Source organism: Chiloscyllium punctatum, chromosome 2 (assembly GCF_047496795.1).
Source record: "Chiloscyllium punctatum isolate Juve2018m chromosome 2, sChiPun1.3, whole genome shotgun sequence".
NCBI lineage: Eukaryota > Metazoa > Chordata > Chondrichthyes > Orectolobiformes > Hemiscylliidae > Chiloscyllium > Chiloscyllium punctatum.
Window position 1 is genome coordinate 48,355,039 of NC_092740.1, and position 16,034 is coordinate 48,371,072.

The 16,034-nt window shown below is 40.0% G+C and overlaps 1 protein-coding gene across 2 annotated transcripts in view; it reads left to right on the plus strand.

Moving 5' to 3' along the window:
* Positions 1-16,034, plus strand: part of rasgrf2b (Ras protein-specific guanine nucleotide-releasing factor 2b) — a 230,526-nt gene that overhangs the window by 103,161 nt on the left and 111,331 nt on the right. For both annotated transcript variants that reach the window (XM_072582334.1, XM_072582343.1), the window contains exons 9-10: positions 12,171-12,289; positions 15,009-15,169. In XM_072582334.1, coding sequence (XP_072438435.1) covers positions 12,171-12,289; positions 15,009-15,169 — 280 coding nt within the window. The remainder of the gene's footprint in view (positions 1-12,170; positions 12,290-15,008; positions 15,170-16,034) is intronic.

Consider the following 16,034-nt stretch of genomic DNA (forward strand, 5'->3'; position numbering starts at 1 on the left):
AACCATTGCAATGCTTTTGCTATTTATTTGAATTCACTGATTTGGTTATTTCAGTGCACTCATTATGCACTCCTCCCTCTAGATGAGGCTATGGTGTAGTGGTATTGTTGCTGGACTGTTGATCCAGTCAATGTTTGAATCCTGCCATGGCAGATGGTGAAATTTAAACATAATAAAAAGAAAATCTGGGATTAGGAGTCCAATGATGACCATGAAACCATTATCGGTTTTCAGGAAAAACCCAGCTGATTCACTAAAGTCCTGAAGGGAATAAAACTGCCACCCTTACCTGGTCTGGCCTACATTTGAATCTAGACCCACAGCAATGTGGTTGACTCTTAACTGCCCTCTGGGCAATTCGGGGCAGGCAACAAATGCTTCTACCCACATATAGCCAGTCATGTTATGTGTCCTCAGTCATTTGTGGCAGAAAATCCTGCAAATAGTAGGGCCAACAGAATTTTTACTTTAAGTTTTGAACTTGACTCAGTCACCACCACACGATAGGAGGAAGGGGCAAGGCAATGAATAAAAAAAAATGTATTCCAGTGTTCTCAGTAATTATTCCAATCTTACTGATTAGCCAGTGCACTTATTAAGTATTGAAATGTGCTGATTAATTATTCCAGTGTGATTGTAATGACTCTGGCAAAACATTGCTGAAGTGATGGTTCTAAGATTGGGAGCTAGGATTTCCTATCTAATAAAGACAGTTTAAAGGTAGATAGAAGGAATGCATAGATTGCTTGTTCTTTCCTTGCCCCTCCCTCCTGCTATATGATAGTGACTGAGTCACCTTCAGAAATTGAAGTAAAAATTCTGCTGGGCCAACCATTTGTAGGATTTCCTGCCAGGAATGACCAAAGATATAACTATATGTGGGTAGAAGCGTTGTAATAACTTACATCACCAGCTATATTTCCTGTCAGTTGTGTCACATTTAGTGCTCATGATTGGTTGCACACTCCTTGGGACCAAATTGAAAAATATTTGAACTGATTTATCAGATTGATAGCACCAATGTCGAGATGCAGCAGAACTTTGCCCATTTAAGACTAGCTCACCACAATTGTCTAGCATTGCCATGGTCTGAGGTAAGTGGATTTGTCACCACCCAAAAGTTGTGCTGGAGTTCTTTTCAAGAACAAAATCTAATGTTCAACCTCTGGGAACAAAAGCAAGTAGCTTTTGATTTGATGCAGGAATGGATACAAATGAATGGAACATTAATAATCCTACTGAGAGAAGCGTGGAAACTCACTGTCACTTGCAGGGACACACGAGCAGTATAGGGAACAGAAACTTCGAAAGAATGCATTGCTTTAATTACTAATTACTGACCACAAAGTAAGTGTTGGAATAATAGTGTAGAGGGTGTCCAAACAAAGATAATAAGGGGATTTTTAAGTGCAAAATGTAAGCAGGCTTACAGTGAGAAGGCAAAACAGCTCGTTGTGCTAGAGTGTCAGGGAGCTGACAGCAACACTGACCTGAGCTCGTTCTGTGACATGTGAGAAACCACTGAGGGACTAATTGGTTTCTAATTAATGCTCATTAAGAATCATTTTAAGTCAGGAGTTGAGTTTTAATCATGCGATTGTGGGCATTGTGAAAATCACCCAGGAATTCACGGCGATGAGATTTGAAGGAACTGAACAAGCGAGGGCTAGGAAACCTTTTGAAAACCGACGCTTCACATCTGCTCCTTTGCCTAGAGGAAAGTTTTTTACTCAAAGGGCTTGTTATGAGAATAGTCTTTCACTGCTCTAGAAGTGATTTCCACTTAATTCGAAATAATTTCTGTTACTTCAGAGTTTATTATATTTAATAAAAACTGTAAGATGCTGGAAGTCAGAAACAAAAACAGAAATGGTTGGAAAAGCTGAACATGCCTGGCAGCATCTGTGGAGTACTGTGATTTCTCTCCACAGATGCTGCCAGACCTGCTGAGCTTTTCCAGCCATTTCTGTTTTTGTTTTTTTTTAATCTGCCCTTTTTCTAGCTGTCAAACTTCTGTTTGACATGGGAGTGTTTACACAGTTTTCACTTGGACCTCAGATCAGGAACAAGATAAACAGCACCATCAGCAGCAGCCTTTTGCTGAACCACCAGCCATACCCTTCATTTCTTCTCCTGAATCTGCTGATGATAGTTACAACATTTCACAATCAGCAGTCCGCCAATGGATCTCACAGTGACCATGACATGTTGCGAAAAGCTAGACATTATGTGCACTCCTCAACCAATGAAGCCAGCCAGAATGTGCTGGACTTTACTGAGCTGACTGACTTCGCACATGTTCAGGACTTTGCCAGAGAGTTCAGGGATGATTGAGACCATCCTGGACCAACCCTGAGCTTTCATCAACAGAAGGCGTTTCTGCTGTATTGACGTGTACTTTGTCTGCAACCACCGAAAGTTTCCCACCAAGCTGCCTGGACCAGTCAAGTGTTCCTGTGACTGTCATATCTCAAAGCAGCTCCTGGGATACAAGAACTGCCCGCTGAAGAGGTGTCTGATGACTCCCGCTCCATGAGAAGCTGATGCCTCAGAAAGGTATAATTGAAACCAGCTGACGGTCAGAGTTAGGGTAAAGCAAGCAGTCAGGAGGCTGGAGATGTGCTTCAGGTGCGTGGATAAATCTGGGGCATATTTTAGTATGCACTGGCCAGAGTATCCAGGATGGTGGTGGTCTGGTGACACCTTGCGCAACATAGCAGTGAGGACTGTGGTTCTAGTAGGAGGAGGAGGAGGAGGAATGTGCTGAGTGCCTCTGTTTGGTTGGAGGAGAAGGAGCAATAGCAGGCAGTGAAGGAGCACAGTGTGGCTGCTTGGATTCAGGCAGATTTCACTTGGAATGAAGTAGTGCAGCCATGTGATGCACAAGTTCTGAAGTACGAGCCTTCAGCATAATTAACCATTCATTCCTGTTGGGGCGAAAGGGAGGACTGCAGATGCTGGAGATTAGAGTGGTGCTGGAAAAGCACAGCAGGTCAGGCAGCATCTGAGGAGCAGGAAAATTGACGTTTCGGGCAGGAGCCCTTCATCAAGGGTTACTGATTATTGTCGGGGCTCCCATTGCTTATCTTATTCAGCTCCTGTCTTACCTTTCTTCACAAGGGAGAAAGGTAGTTTTCAGGCAGCAGGCCAAAATAGATAAATCAGGAAATGGAGCAAAGAAATAACTTTCACAGTGCAGAAAAATTGAACAGCAATGTAATGGGTTAAATGTCCATTTGAGTGCCCTTGTGAAACTACAACTCATTTATCCTTGTCTAACTCTTTCTAGAAGGTATTACCCTGCTGCTTAAAACCCAGCTCAAGGCAGACTGTTCATGCCCATTCACTGACTGACCAGATGTTGACGACCAACTCCTCATTAGTCTTGCAGCCCTTCAGGTTCCTCCAAACTCTGACTCACCCATCCCCTTGTAGGGAAATATGTGTTCATTGGGACCATAGGTAGCGTGTAGGGCTCTGATGGGGTAGGGGTGATGAATCAGCAATGGGGCATTTTGAACAGCCATCCAAATGTAATGTCCCATTTCTCTATCATCATTTTTGTGTTAGGCAAGAATTAACTCTAACCCTTAATCTAAACCTAACATTTTACTACGCTCCAGTAAGATACTGAACCTAATAGTTAGATTTTTATTATTCTGCAAAAGCTGGCATTCAGAATGTCCAGGTCTTCCAGACAGCCAGGATGCACTCTGTCAATTGCTGCATCTGATGCTCCAATTGACTTAACTTTCCATGGATGTAGAAATCAATATGGTGCTCCTCTAGGCACCACAAAGAAACTATGGACCTCACCTATGACTGCGACTTATGCCAGACTGCCTAGGGCCATTCCTGAGGATCCATGGCACCTGCCATTAGTTCACTTATCTCATTGTTGGCTATAGACCTGAGTTAGGTCATGAACTATATTAATTAAGCTCAGGGATTTACGATGGCCCAGCTCTCAATTCCACCCCATGTTCAACTTTGTCCCAAGATAAAATTGTGACCCACCAGGTCTTCAGCCTCTGTGGAGAGAGAAAGAGAGCTCCCATTCCAAGTCTGATATGATTCTTCTTCAGAACTCTAATTCTGAGAATAGTCACATTGGGCTTGAAACACTCAAGTATTTTTTTGTTTTTATTTCCGATTTCTATCATCTGCAGTATTTTATAAAGATGTGGCTAATATATCATATTGGAAAGTAACTCCTTCTCTAGGAAGAGTACTCCATTACATCAACATAACCACTATACCCCAGAATCACTTCAAGCTCATACACTGTGCAACATCGCCCCAACAAGTCTCCTGAATAAAACAAACGAGAATGAACAACCTGGATAGTAACTGCTTTCTGAGGTATCCATGTGGAATCTAACATAAACCACATGGGGGCCCTAGAGAACAGAACATCAAGTCCAGTATTGTTTAAAATAATAGTTTCTAAACAATTTAACAAGCATAAAGTCAAAACAAGGATTTTTAAAACCATGCTAAGTTTTATTTAAAGTCATTTTATTCATAATTATGTTCACATTGTCAGAGTAAAACATGAAACTTCAACTGTAAGTTTGATTCTGAGAGTGATGAGCAATAAGTGTGAGCTATGTATTAAATTATGGCCACTTAACTACTTAGAAAGGTAGTTTGCATCAAAATCTAAATTTTATCATCTGTAACTCAGGACACCATTATCATTTCTTTAATAAACAATTGAATGACACTAGATTGTTCCCATGTCATCAAAAAAGTGCCCCTTTTTAGGGCATGTGATCCATTATTATTCATGAATATTCTCTGATCTAAAACTTTTTAAATTCTCACCTTTACTTTCCTCTTATTGTACTGTGTACTGTGAATGTGCTGTGATCTTTAAAAGCTAGTCAACTAGTTGGGTTTTGGTGTGGACCAATTTGTTTGAATATGAAGTTGTAATGATTATTTTTCCAATGCCATTCGAAAAGAAATTGAAGTTGTTGATACTTAATGGTGATTTTTCCAGAGGTCTGTCTGGAATTTTCAGTCTATTTTCTAATTGATAGCAAATTGAAATTTACAATGTAGTCTTGTCTCTTGGGAACTTTTCATAAGTTACATGAAATTTTCCAAATAAAAGTTTTTGCATAATCTTTCCATTTTAGTATCTAACTTGTCTTGATGAAGATATGCAGCCTCCTTTTTATAAGCATAAAAGGCCTTTTATGGTCAGAGGGCTGAATTTTCCCATTTTGTGGCAAAGTGATTTTTCAAGTGAGATTCGTGGGTACCCAGTTCACCATGGTCCATGGTAACTTTTTGCACACAATCTTCTGTTCTTCATCCTATTAAGTATACAGCCAGTCTCTTTAGTCTCCTGGAATCATGCAAGATAGGTTGAAATGTTCAATGCTACAAGAAGTTTGTGATATTAACTCCACTGCATCAGATATCAACCCCAGCTTCACACTGCTTGAGACTTACAGGCTAGGAATTGTCCTTCACACTCTGATCCTGCACTGTTAACCACAAGGGAATGTTCCAGAAAGGCAAGCTAACTCCTTGGTTCACTGACTGAGAGCTGGAGGTGCTGGTAGATGGTATGGTGGAAAGGAGGGCAGTTCCTTTTTCTGCTGATTGACAAAGGAAGTCAAGCCAGCCTGGGATGAGAGAGAAATCTTGATAAACGTGTAGTGTATTGGGTGAAACACAGTTCAGGCAGAAAGATAATGATCTTATGAGCACTGCAAGGGTAAGTCCTGCTACCTTCTCTTTGCTACCTCACATTCACAGGGCCACCACTCAGTTTAATTCTGTCAATGTTCACTAAGGCTATTGGACTATAGAATATAGACTTTTAAAATAGGAGCAAGATTGGAGTCTGCTCTGGCATTCATTATGATCATGGCTGATTGTTCCTGCTTTTCCCCCTTCACGACTCTCGCAATTGCATGCAGCATGTCCACCCAATGATTCTCACTGATCTCATCATTCTAAAGTACTAACCTTCCTGCCCTCTGTACTTGCCATTCACTCCCTGGGGACATCTCACCGCCAGTCCTCCTCATGTATCACCACTAGCTGCTCTCCCATTCAACTCCATTGTAATCAGTCCCTCACTTTGTTTCACTTTGAATAAAATACCCAACTCCCCCAGACTGATATCTCCATTACACCCTGACACCCTGACTGATGTGCTGTAATCCTCGAACAGTTTGTACCTGACCCACAGGACTGATCGTGACTAACTCCATGGACTGGAATTTGACAGGCCACTTGACTGACTGTATTCCTTCTGGTCCCTTCTGACTTCCACACATTACATGTGCTTCAACCAAATGACAGTGTGTTGTTATGAACCAGATCAGACCAGACCCCCTCAAAATATTTTAAGAAGATAGAATCTAAATTTTTAATACTTTAAAGGTAAATGCAAAGTGCTGCATTTTCGATCCAATTTGATTGGTCAAACCACCAGAGTTGAAGCAAAACAAATTTTATTCATTCACTCTAGCTAAAACACAACAAAAGAAAAAATAATGGAAAGAATTGGCTTAGCTGTAACTCTATTGGAAAACTTAACAGAATAATAGATTAGTTAGCTACTAAATAGTAACTGTTCCAATATAGTAATATTCCATAACCACACCCTTAGCAAAAGGCAAATTCAGAAAACAGATTGTCTCACGTGCAACTCCAACAGCAGGAAGAAACCCCCTAGCTTTTAGCTGTAACCGAGAAAGGAAAAAAATAACTTTCACTTCTTTAAGACCCAAACAGCAACTGCTGCTACTGAAAAACTAAAGAAAAACTAAACTGAAAAACATGGTTTTGTGAGAGCGTGATCACACCCATTCAGACTACTTCTATTATTCCAACTTCTAAACAAAAATCAGAGACCTTGACAAGCTGTTTACTCTCATGTCTGGTGGACTGCTGGGTACCTCTACCCTAAGATCTCCTTTACAAAAAGGACAAAATAACCTCTTAAAGCCATAGTGTTTACTGTGTAAACTGCTGGCACATGCTGTAGCACAGTGCTGAATAGTGACATGTCTACCCATCTGATTGCTCAGTTTTCTGAACTGTGACAAGTTGCTGCCTCTCAGTAAACATTAAAATACAATACAAGCTCCAGAGGCTGGCAGCACAAAGTGAGGGAGTGCTGAGCATTGAAATTAAAAGTTATCAGATGCATCCTGCATAGCTGCATGTACGCAAAGTAAAGTGGCAGAAGCATTCGTAAATTCAGATATTTGAAAACTTTATCAGGTTCTCAAGAAATTTTACAGGAAAAAAGGAGAGAGAGATTTGCATTTCCTGAGGCTTCTTTCCTTACTGTTCATTTATATCTGTGAATATAGAAATCAAGTAAGCTTGTAAATAGGAGGTTTTTGGTTTTGGAGGCCTGTCACCTGCAGCATACCACAGCTGTTGGTGTGGGGACCCTTGCTGTTTGTTCTGCACATTAATGAATTGGACGTGAATGTAAAAATTTTAATTAGTAACTTTGCATTCGACACAAAAATTGGGTGTGTTGTTGATAGTGAAGATGATGGTCTCAAGCTACAGTCTGATATTGATCAGCTGGTGAATTGGGCAGAGCATTGGCAGATGGAATTTAATCTTGATAAGTGCAAGACAATACATTTTGGGAGGTCTAATAAGAGAAAGATATACACAATGTATGGTAGGTTCCCAAGGAGTACTGAGGAACAAAGGGACCTTGGTGTACAAGTCCATGGATCTCTGAAGGCATCAGCAAGGTAGACAGGCTGGTGAAGAAGGTATGCAGAATGCTTGCCTTAATTAGCTGGATTGTAGAATATAGGATCAAGGAAGTCTTGTTACAACTTTATAAGAAATTGATTAGGTCACAGATGGAATACTGTGTCACCACACTATTGGAATGTCATGATTGCACTAGTAAAATGAGAGGATATTCACCAGGATGTTACCTGCAATGAAATGTCAGTTCTGAGGAGAGACTGGACAGGCTGGGTTTGTTTTCCTTGGAGCAGAAGAGGCTGAGCGACTATCTCTTTGAGATATATAAAATTATGCAAGGCATAGACAGGGTGGATCATAACAATATTTTCCCCATGGCAGATATGTCTAAGACCAGCGGGTGCAAGATTAAGGTGAGGAGTAGGTGGTTTAAAGGAGATCCGAAGAAAGATTTTTCACCCAGATGGTGGTAGATATATGGAACGTATTGCCTGAGAAGATGGTGGAGGCAGGTACTGGTAGTTCTCCTATAACACTATAATTGTATTCCCATGTGATGCTGTGTCAGAGAAAATTGTGCAATAGAAATATGGGGCCTATGGGGAAAAACAAGGTAAGGTGCGAACCACTACAAATACCACTAAAATTTGAACCAAAAATAGTAGTTAGCCTAACACGAACGATTGCATAGTCTAAGTAAATTTTGACCTGTTGTAACTGTCCTGTTGTATGGTACTTTATAGTGGAATTCATCAGAATCTTCAACTGATTACTCTCCATTGGTATCTATACCTACTGGCTGCATTACCTTCTAGTCAGTCTTCTGATCCCATCCAATGGTAACACTGCACAAGTCAGAATGTAACCTGCCTTGTTAGATTAAGGACTGAATTTTAATTTATTTTGCTATGTGTCAGTTTTGTCAAATTTTTCAGAGGGTTTCACATTGTGATGTTTGGGGATGTATATTATCTTATTTTATAAAACCTGTCTGATTTATTACCTACCCCACCCTTCAGTGCCCCTCTCACACATTCTAACGCCATCATGCCATGTGTCATTTCCAAAACAACTCTCCACTTCCTGGATATTCCAGAATTGACCAAAGTTTGTGGTGCAGCAACATCTATAAAAAGATATTGTGCACCCAGACAAGAGCTGTCAGTTTGGAACTGCCCTGCATGATTCCTGACATCAGCTTTGGACAATGGAAAATTGGTGTTTCTCTCTGTGGGCAGGAACATGGAGATGCTGCTGATGGGAATGAGATGATGCAGAGGCAGGACATCCTTTTCTCCCAGGCCAAAAGAGGACACCATTCTACTGTAACCACACCAACCTGGACCAGGATTACTATCCAGGCCAGTGGAGTCTCTTCCATCTGAAGGAATGCACAGAATTAGGAAGAAGATCAAGGATCTTCTTCACTCTGCCAGTGAAATGCCACCATCTTCGTGATGATACCTCACACTCACTCGATCTCTGATCCTCTACCCACATTTCCTGCAACATTTTCCCCACTCACTCTCATCCTCACTAATATCTGGCCCTGATTAACCCTGAATCTCTTCTGTACAGCCTACTCACCCTCTCAGGACATCTCCACACATACACCAAAAGTAACCGTGTGCCACCCACTTTTCTCTTCCTTACTCTCAATGTGCAGAGTTTCCTGACTGACTATGTCCAAGCCCCTGTGCTTGTATTTTTTTTGCAGTTGGTTACCATAGTGATTAGTCACTGAAAGAGATTGACATGAGTCTGCAGATATTCTTTAACATCTAAACATATTTTGTAAACAAAAAGAGTGAAGAAAGCTGTTAATACAAAAAAAAGCCAACTTTCAAACTGCTCCTCAACACTGTCCTTTTACTGTTAGTCAATTCCATTGAAATTTCACTCTTATCTTAAATAGTTAAGTTTTTAAATTAACAAATTGCTCCCAGCTTCTTGTCCTCAGGCTGTAGAGACATTTTCACGATGCTTGTCCAAGTCCACTAGCACAAACATTTCACAATACTTTCATGAAACCCTTCACGAGAAAGCGTACGAGCCAACTAATCATGTGATGCTAACATGGAGTCCAGTCCTCCATGTACCGTGATTCCTAGTGCTGGGGATGCGAATTGCCTTGTGTTCGTTTTATTACAAGAAAAGGTCGGCAATTCACAAATCGTCTTACAGACAAATCACCTTTAATAAATGCCTGTTATAGGAGAACTACCTGTACTCTCCCAACATTTAATAAGCATCTGAACGAGCACTTAAAATGGCAAGGCATAGTAGGCTATGGACCAAGTGCAGATAAATGGGATTCGTGTAGTTTGGTGTTTGTTGGCCAGCACAGACATAGTGGACTAATGGACTTCTCTCTAATCTGTATGGCTCAATAACTTAAAATATAGACAAGGCTGCAAGGAAACTATCAGCACACCAGTCGCCATAGTCTGTTCCATAGCCATGATTTCTAGCAATTGAAGACCACAAACTCTTTCTTTTATCTCCCTAAAAGCTTCAATTGTCTTTTTCTCCAAAGTCATTTGACTTTTTGTAAACAGCAGGTAAGCTGTGGAACTCATTTTCAAAGAAACCACAACAGAAGATCCACCTCTCACAGACTTATAGCCCTTTACACTCTCTCACTCACTCACTCACACACATACACACATACAACACTCTCACAGACACTCATGTCCCCCTGCACGCACATGCCCACATGCACACACAGACATATAAGTTTTTGGGGTGAATTTGTACTTGCAGAATTATATTTTATTTTGCTCAAAAACTGCACGAATCCATGGAAGATTCAGTAAATCCCTTTTCTAGATTTAGAGTCAGTCTGAACAGTTGGACACAGCCTCACACAGGGCACCTCACCCCTTCAATGCATTATCTGAGCTGACATGGCACCTGTTGTTAAAGTTCACTTCAGAATGTAACTTTAAAAGTTCTGGGATCTACATATGAAATAACTGCAACCTACATGGTCATTCTAAAAGATGAGAGACTTAACAAACAATCCAGGTCTCTTTCAATATATAATTTCAGTTACATCACACTGTTAGCTTTTGCTATAAATTCTGTGTCCTATGATCTTATGCTCCACAATCACCTGCTGAAGGAGCTGCGCTTTGAAAGCTAGTGCTTACTATAGCCTGGTTGGACTATAGTCTGGTGCTGTGTGATTTTGAACTTAGTCCACCCCAGTCCAACACCCGCATCTCCAAGTCATGACATCGGAAGAAGCCATTTCATTCTGAAAAGTGACCAAAAGGTTCCATATTTTCCAATTTTGCGCACAGTCTGTGCGTGTAGACATCTATTCCCAACATTTGCAATACCACAGGTTGACTGTTACCCATGCCAAAGTTGCTATTGAAGTAAACTTTAATGAGCTTTTATAGCTCAAACATTATGTTATATAGCATAAATGAATGGTCGGGTGCGTGATTTGAATTTTCAGTAATTAATTCAGATACCTCATGTGGTATGTTAAATCAAAAGTTATATTTATTGAGACTGTGGAAACACATTTTTCACTTGCAGACTGAGAAATGAAGGTGATACAGAGATAAGAGCAACTTACACATGTTGCTGCAAAGAAATTGCAATACAATATCAGAGAACAAATGTTTTAAAATGGGTTATTGTCTATTTAAAATAATCGATAAAAGAAGTTTACAAAAGCCTGTGTAGCGTTGGTGAATTTATCACAGAGATCTTGAGGGTTCTGGTCAGCTTCAATACTGCACAGTTCAGTGTTAGGCAAAATTAGTTTTAGCCTCGGCATAAAATTGATCTTTGACGGAGGTACAAAGTGAATGATAGTGAATCGGCAGCTCATTTTCCAACTTGCATGATTTTCTATTCTGTTGAACCATCATTTCTCTATTTTCTACTTTGTGCTACCACTGAAGACCAATTTCAAACCCTTGTGATCAAGTGTGTTAAAAACCAGAACAAAATTATACAAATCGCATGAATTTATATTGTACACTTAGAATAAAATTAAAATGAGGGAATGTATGCTTTCTTATTTACACGTCTTAATTTAAACTATTATTTTTATAATAATGACACATGGCACCTGCAGCATGGTATGGTTAGTCGTTAGTTTCACCTCGAATAGACAAGAATGCAATTGTTAAATAACTTAGAATTATGAAACTGATCTGAAGTCATTAAGTTGGTTCTCAAATAGGTTATAAAGCTTTATCCAGTTATTATTAGAAGAGCGTGGAACTTCTGCCAAGCTTTATAATTATAGACACATTATACTTTATAATAATGGAGCATACTCTTGACTAAGTCTCACCCTTGCTAAGTGACCTTCATTCATATTAATTCTCCCTATGTGTATACAGTTAATTACAATAATTTGCTGTGACTAACTTTTCTGTGCAGCAAGAGCAATTAAATGCTGTAAATTGTCTACTGACTATACTGTTCTGCTTATTCAGGGTAATGCATGATGAAGTGAGTGACACAGAAAACATTAGGAAAAATCTTGCAATAGAACGAACAATTGTGGAAGGATGTGACATATTGCTGGATGCAAGTCAGACATTTGTACGGCAAGGTAAGGGTACTTCACCTATCTTGCAGCATTTGTGGTGACAGATTTAGTATAGTAGATTCGATGTGATTCTTCTTCAGAATACTACTTTTTGGCTCAGTATTTTCTGTCATTTTTTGGGGATGACATAGAACTGACTTCTGAGAATGATTTCAGGTATGACAGACTTCAGTTAAATTGTTCAGACTATTCTCCTTAGAGAAGGGAAGGTTAAGAAGAGATTTGATAGAGGTATTTAAAATCATGAGCGGGCTGGGAGGAATAGATTATGAGGAAGTGTTTCTCCTAATGATGAATTATTTGCAGTGAAGGGCTGCCAAGTTGTTTTATATGGAAAATGTATATAATGAAGCAAAATTTGATTACTTTCCTTGGCAAATGTTTGGAGAACAGCAAAATTCACCTTCACCTGCTCCCAGTTTCTTGCAGTAAGGATTATTTTAAGTTTCTCTTGTGCTATAGTTCAGGGAGGGAGACTATACTGCTCCAAAGATGATTACCCTTCAGTTCCTGCAGCAGAACATTTAAAGTTGTATAAGTGAAAGACTGGCATTTATTTATCCTGGTCTTCTTACAGTCATTGCAGTTTTACAGACTTGGTTCTGTATTTGCTCATAAAGTCTACTGGGGGAGTGGGTTGACCTTGTTTTGACCTTGATATCAGTTTGCAGCATTATGCTGGCATGCGGCAATGAGCAGTATCAGGAGATTATCGAGTTCTATATGTTTTGGAAGTGGTATACTCGCAGTGACTTAGCATTAGGTGAATGCAGAGATAGGATTGGATATGTGCTCTTACAGGAGAAGGGAAAATGGTAAGAAGTAGCTCAGTAGGGGTTTGACACGGTTTGTATCCCCAAAGTAGTTTGTCTCTATGTGGGATTTCTTATTCAAGCCTTCAGGGATTCCACTAAACCACAACAGATTTCACAGCTTCTTCTTTGAGGTTACTGCGATGGTATAACATTTTCAGAAGCACAAGGGCATTAACTTCTCTCCTAAGTCTGTTATTTATTTTTGGAACTTTTGTTTTTGTGTTGTCAAATGTTGGTCAAATTTGAATGAACAATGTCGATGTAAGTGGGCAGGCCGGTATACAGCTTTTGCTGAAAGGCCACAATGTTAACCTGATTGTGAATCATTTCAATATTAACCTGAATTTAGATTTGAACAAATTGCACTTTCAGTACAATTAAAGGAAGATGAGTTACAGAAAGTGCATTTAGTAAAAATCTCTTACAAAGGAAAAAAAAGGAAAGAAAAGTAGAGGAGAGGCAGTGGCTCAGTGGTGTTACCTCTTGACTATTAATGATCCAATAATGATCCTGAGGACCCAGGTTCAAATCCCACAATGGCAGATGGTGGAATTTGGATTAAATTGAAAATCTGGAATTAAGAGCATGAAATTGATGTTGATTGTTGGATAACTCATCTGGATCACAAATGTCCTTTAGGGAGAGAAGCTTCCATTCTCACCTGGTACGGTCTGTATGAGACTCCAGACTCTCAGCAATGTGGTTGACTCTTAACAGCCCTCTGGGCAATTAGGGATGGACAATAATGTTGGCCTAGCCTGTAATGTCCATATCCTACCAAAGAATAAACAAAATCCAAAATTGATTGGTGTCCTTTGTTTCTCCCATACTTAGCATGAAGTGACTTAATAACTGGTTAGTGTCATATGACGCGGATTCCAAACCATGCAGACATGTTTAAGATGGTGACATGACGTGAGAGTTTTTGGTGTAAAGGTGCATACCTTATCTTCAGTCACCTCTCTATGTAATGAAGTCAGTCTACTACATGTATGTGTAACATACAGTAAGATCAGCAACCCTGAACCTAAACTATATGTGTAAGTCTGTGATTTCGTAGCATTATAGTGTTGTAAATACTATATGTAGGAGTAAAAGCCACAAATGTTACCAATGCTGACCTACCAGTCTGAGCTTGGTGTGAGGAACAATTAAGTGAGCCTCTGGTTTCATTTAAATAAGAATAGTGAGCAACTGAATTATTCTGGTTATTTGTAGGCAGCTTGGCAATGGATTAGTATTGACCTTGTGATAGGTGCTGTGATGACCGTAGTGTTCAATATGTGGTGTAGTGAGGTGGGGTAGGGGAACATGATCATAAGGAGTGGAGATGAGCAAGAGCTGACACAACCAATGGCTCTGTAGTAGAACATATCAAACTATTCCTTTTGGCTCCATATTCAGATAAGTATTTTCTTCAAAATTTACAGGATGGTGGTGCTTATGTGTTATATAGGGTGTTGATTTAGCTCAGTTAGCTGGATGTGTTTGTGAAACAGTGTGATGTCAATAGTATGGGTTTAATCCCCACATTGGCTGAGGTTACCATGAAGCACTGTCCTTCCCAACCTCTCCCCTCAACCTCTGGTTGGGTTGCCCTCAGGTTAAATCACCAGCAGTCATCTCTTTCTAATGTGAAAGCAGCCCTACGGTAAGACTTTGGCAACTTGACTTGATGTGTTGTCCTGAACACAGCTGACCCAACACAAGATAGTTTAACATCTAATATTAGCTGGTCATTGGATCATTCTAACAAATCAAGCAGTTGCATTACTTTGTTTCCCCTTGACTTTGTTTTCTTATTTGAACACTGATTAAAATCTGCACAATTAACAAATTCAGTGCACGTGGCCTTTTCAGTATCCTTCTGAGTATAGCAACTGATCGGAGTTCTTTTGACATTCCAGGTTCCCTCATACAGCTCCCTTCAGTGGAGAGAGGAAAGCTTGCCAAGGTTCGTTTAGGTTCCCTATCGTTGAAGAAAGAAGGAGAGAGACAGTGTTTCTTATTCACAAAACATTTCTTAATCTGCACAAGAAGTTCGGGAGGAAAGCTGCATCTCTTGAAGGTGACCTTCACTTCTCATTAACTTTTATTGCATCCAGTAATATCTCTCAAGCATACAGACTGTGCATGAGTTAATACTCAAAATGCTTGGAGAAATATTTGGGCTGTGCAAACACATATCCAGCTAGTGAAACATTTTTTAACTTCTCATTTAATATTTTTCTTGATCTAAATAGGGAAACAATTGGAGATATATTTACTTCAGGCAACATGCAAAACTGTATTCTCTACTTACCTAGAACTTATCTCTATTTTGGAGGTTCAGAGAACAGACTGACCACCTGTGTGAAGTCTGCACTTCTCCCTGTGTCTGTGCAGGTTTCCTCTGGGTGCTCCAGTTTCCTCCCACAATCCAAAGATGTGCAGGTCAGGTGAACTGGCCAAACTAAATTGCCCATAGTATTCAGGGATGTGTAGCTCAGTTGCATTAAGTCAGGGGTAAATATAGGATGGTAGGGGAATGGGTCTGGGTGGGTTACTCTTCAGAGGGTCGGTGTTGACTTGTTGGGCTGAAGGGACTATTTCCACACTGCAGGGATTCAGTTGGAGGTGTGTAACCTATTCCAAGGGATCTCGACTGCTTTGATTAGCCTCATTTTTTAACGTCATAATTGCCTCTGAGGCCACCTCTACTCTTAAAAACCACACACCCATATTTTCAAAGGCATTTTTGACTGCAAGCAATGTTATGTGGATACGTATTGTCAAGAAAGGAAGACTGCACTGACCATTATCTCACCAAATGTATGTGCAAATCCTGGCTGATTTGCTTGGCAATGACTAAAATGGCTTGTGGAGCTGTGTTTACTCTGTAATGATGGGGCACTGAGTTTTTGCCTACGCTGGTTGTCATGGGCAATGAGAAG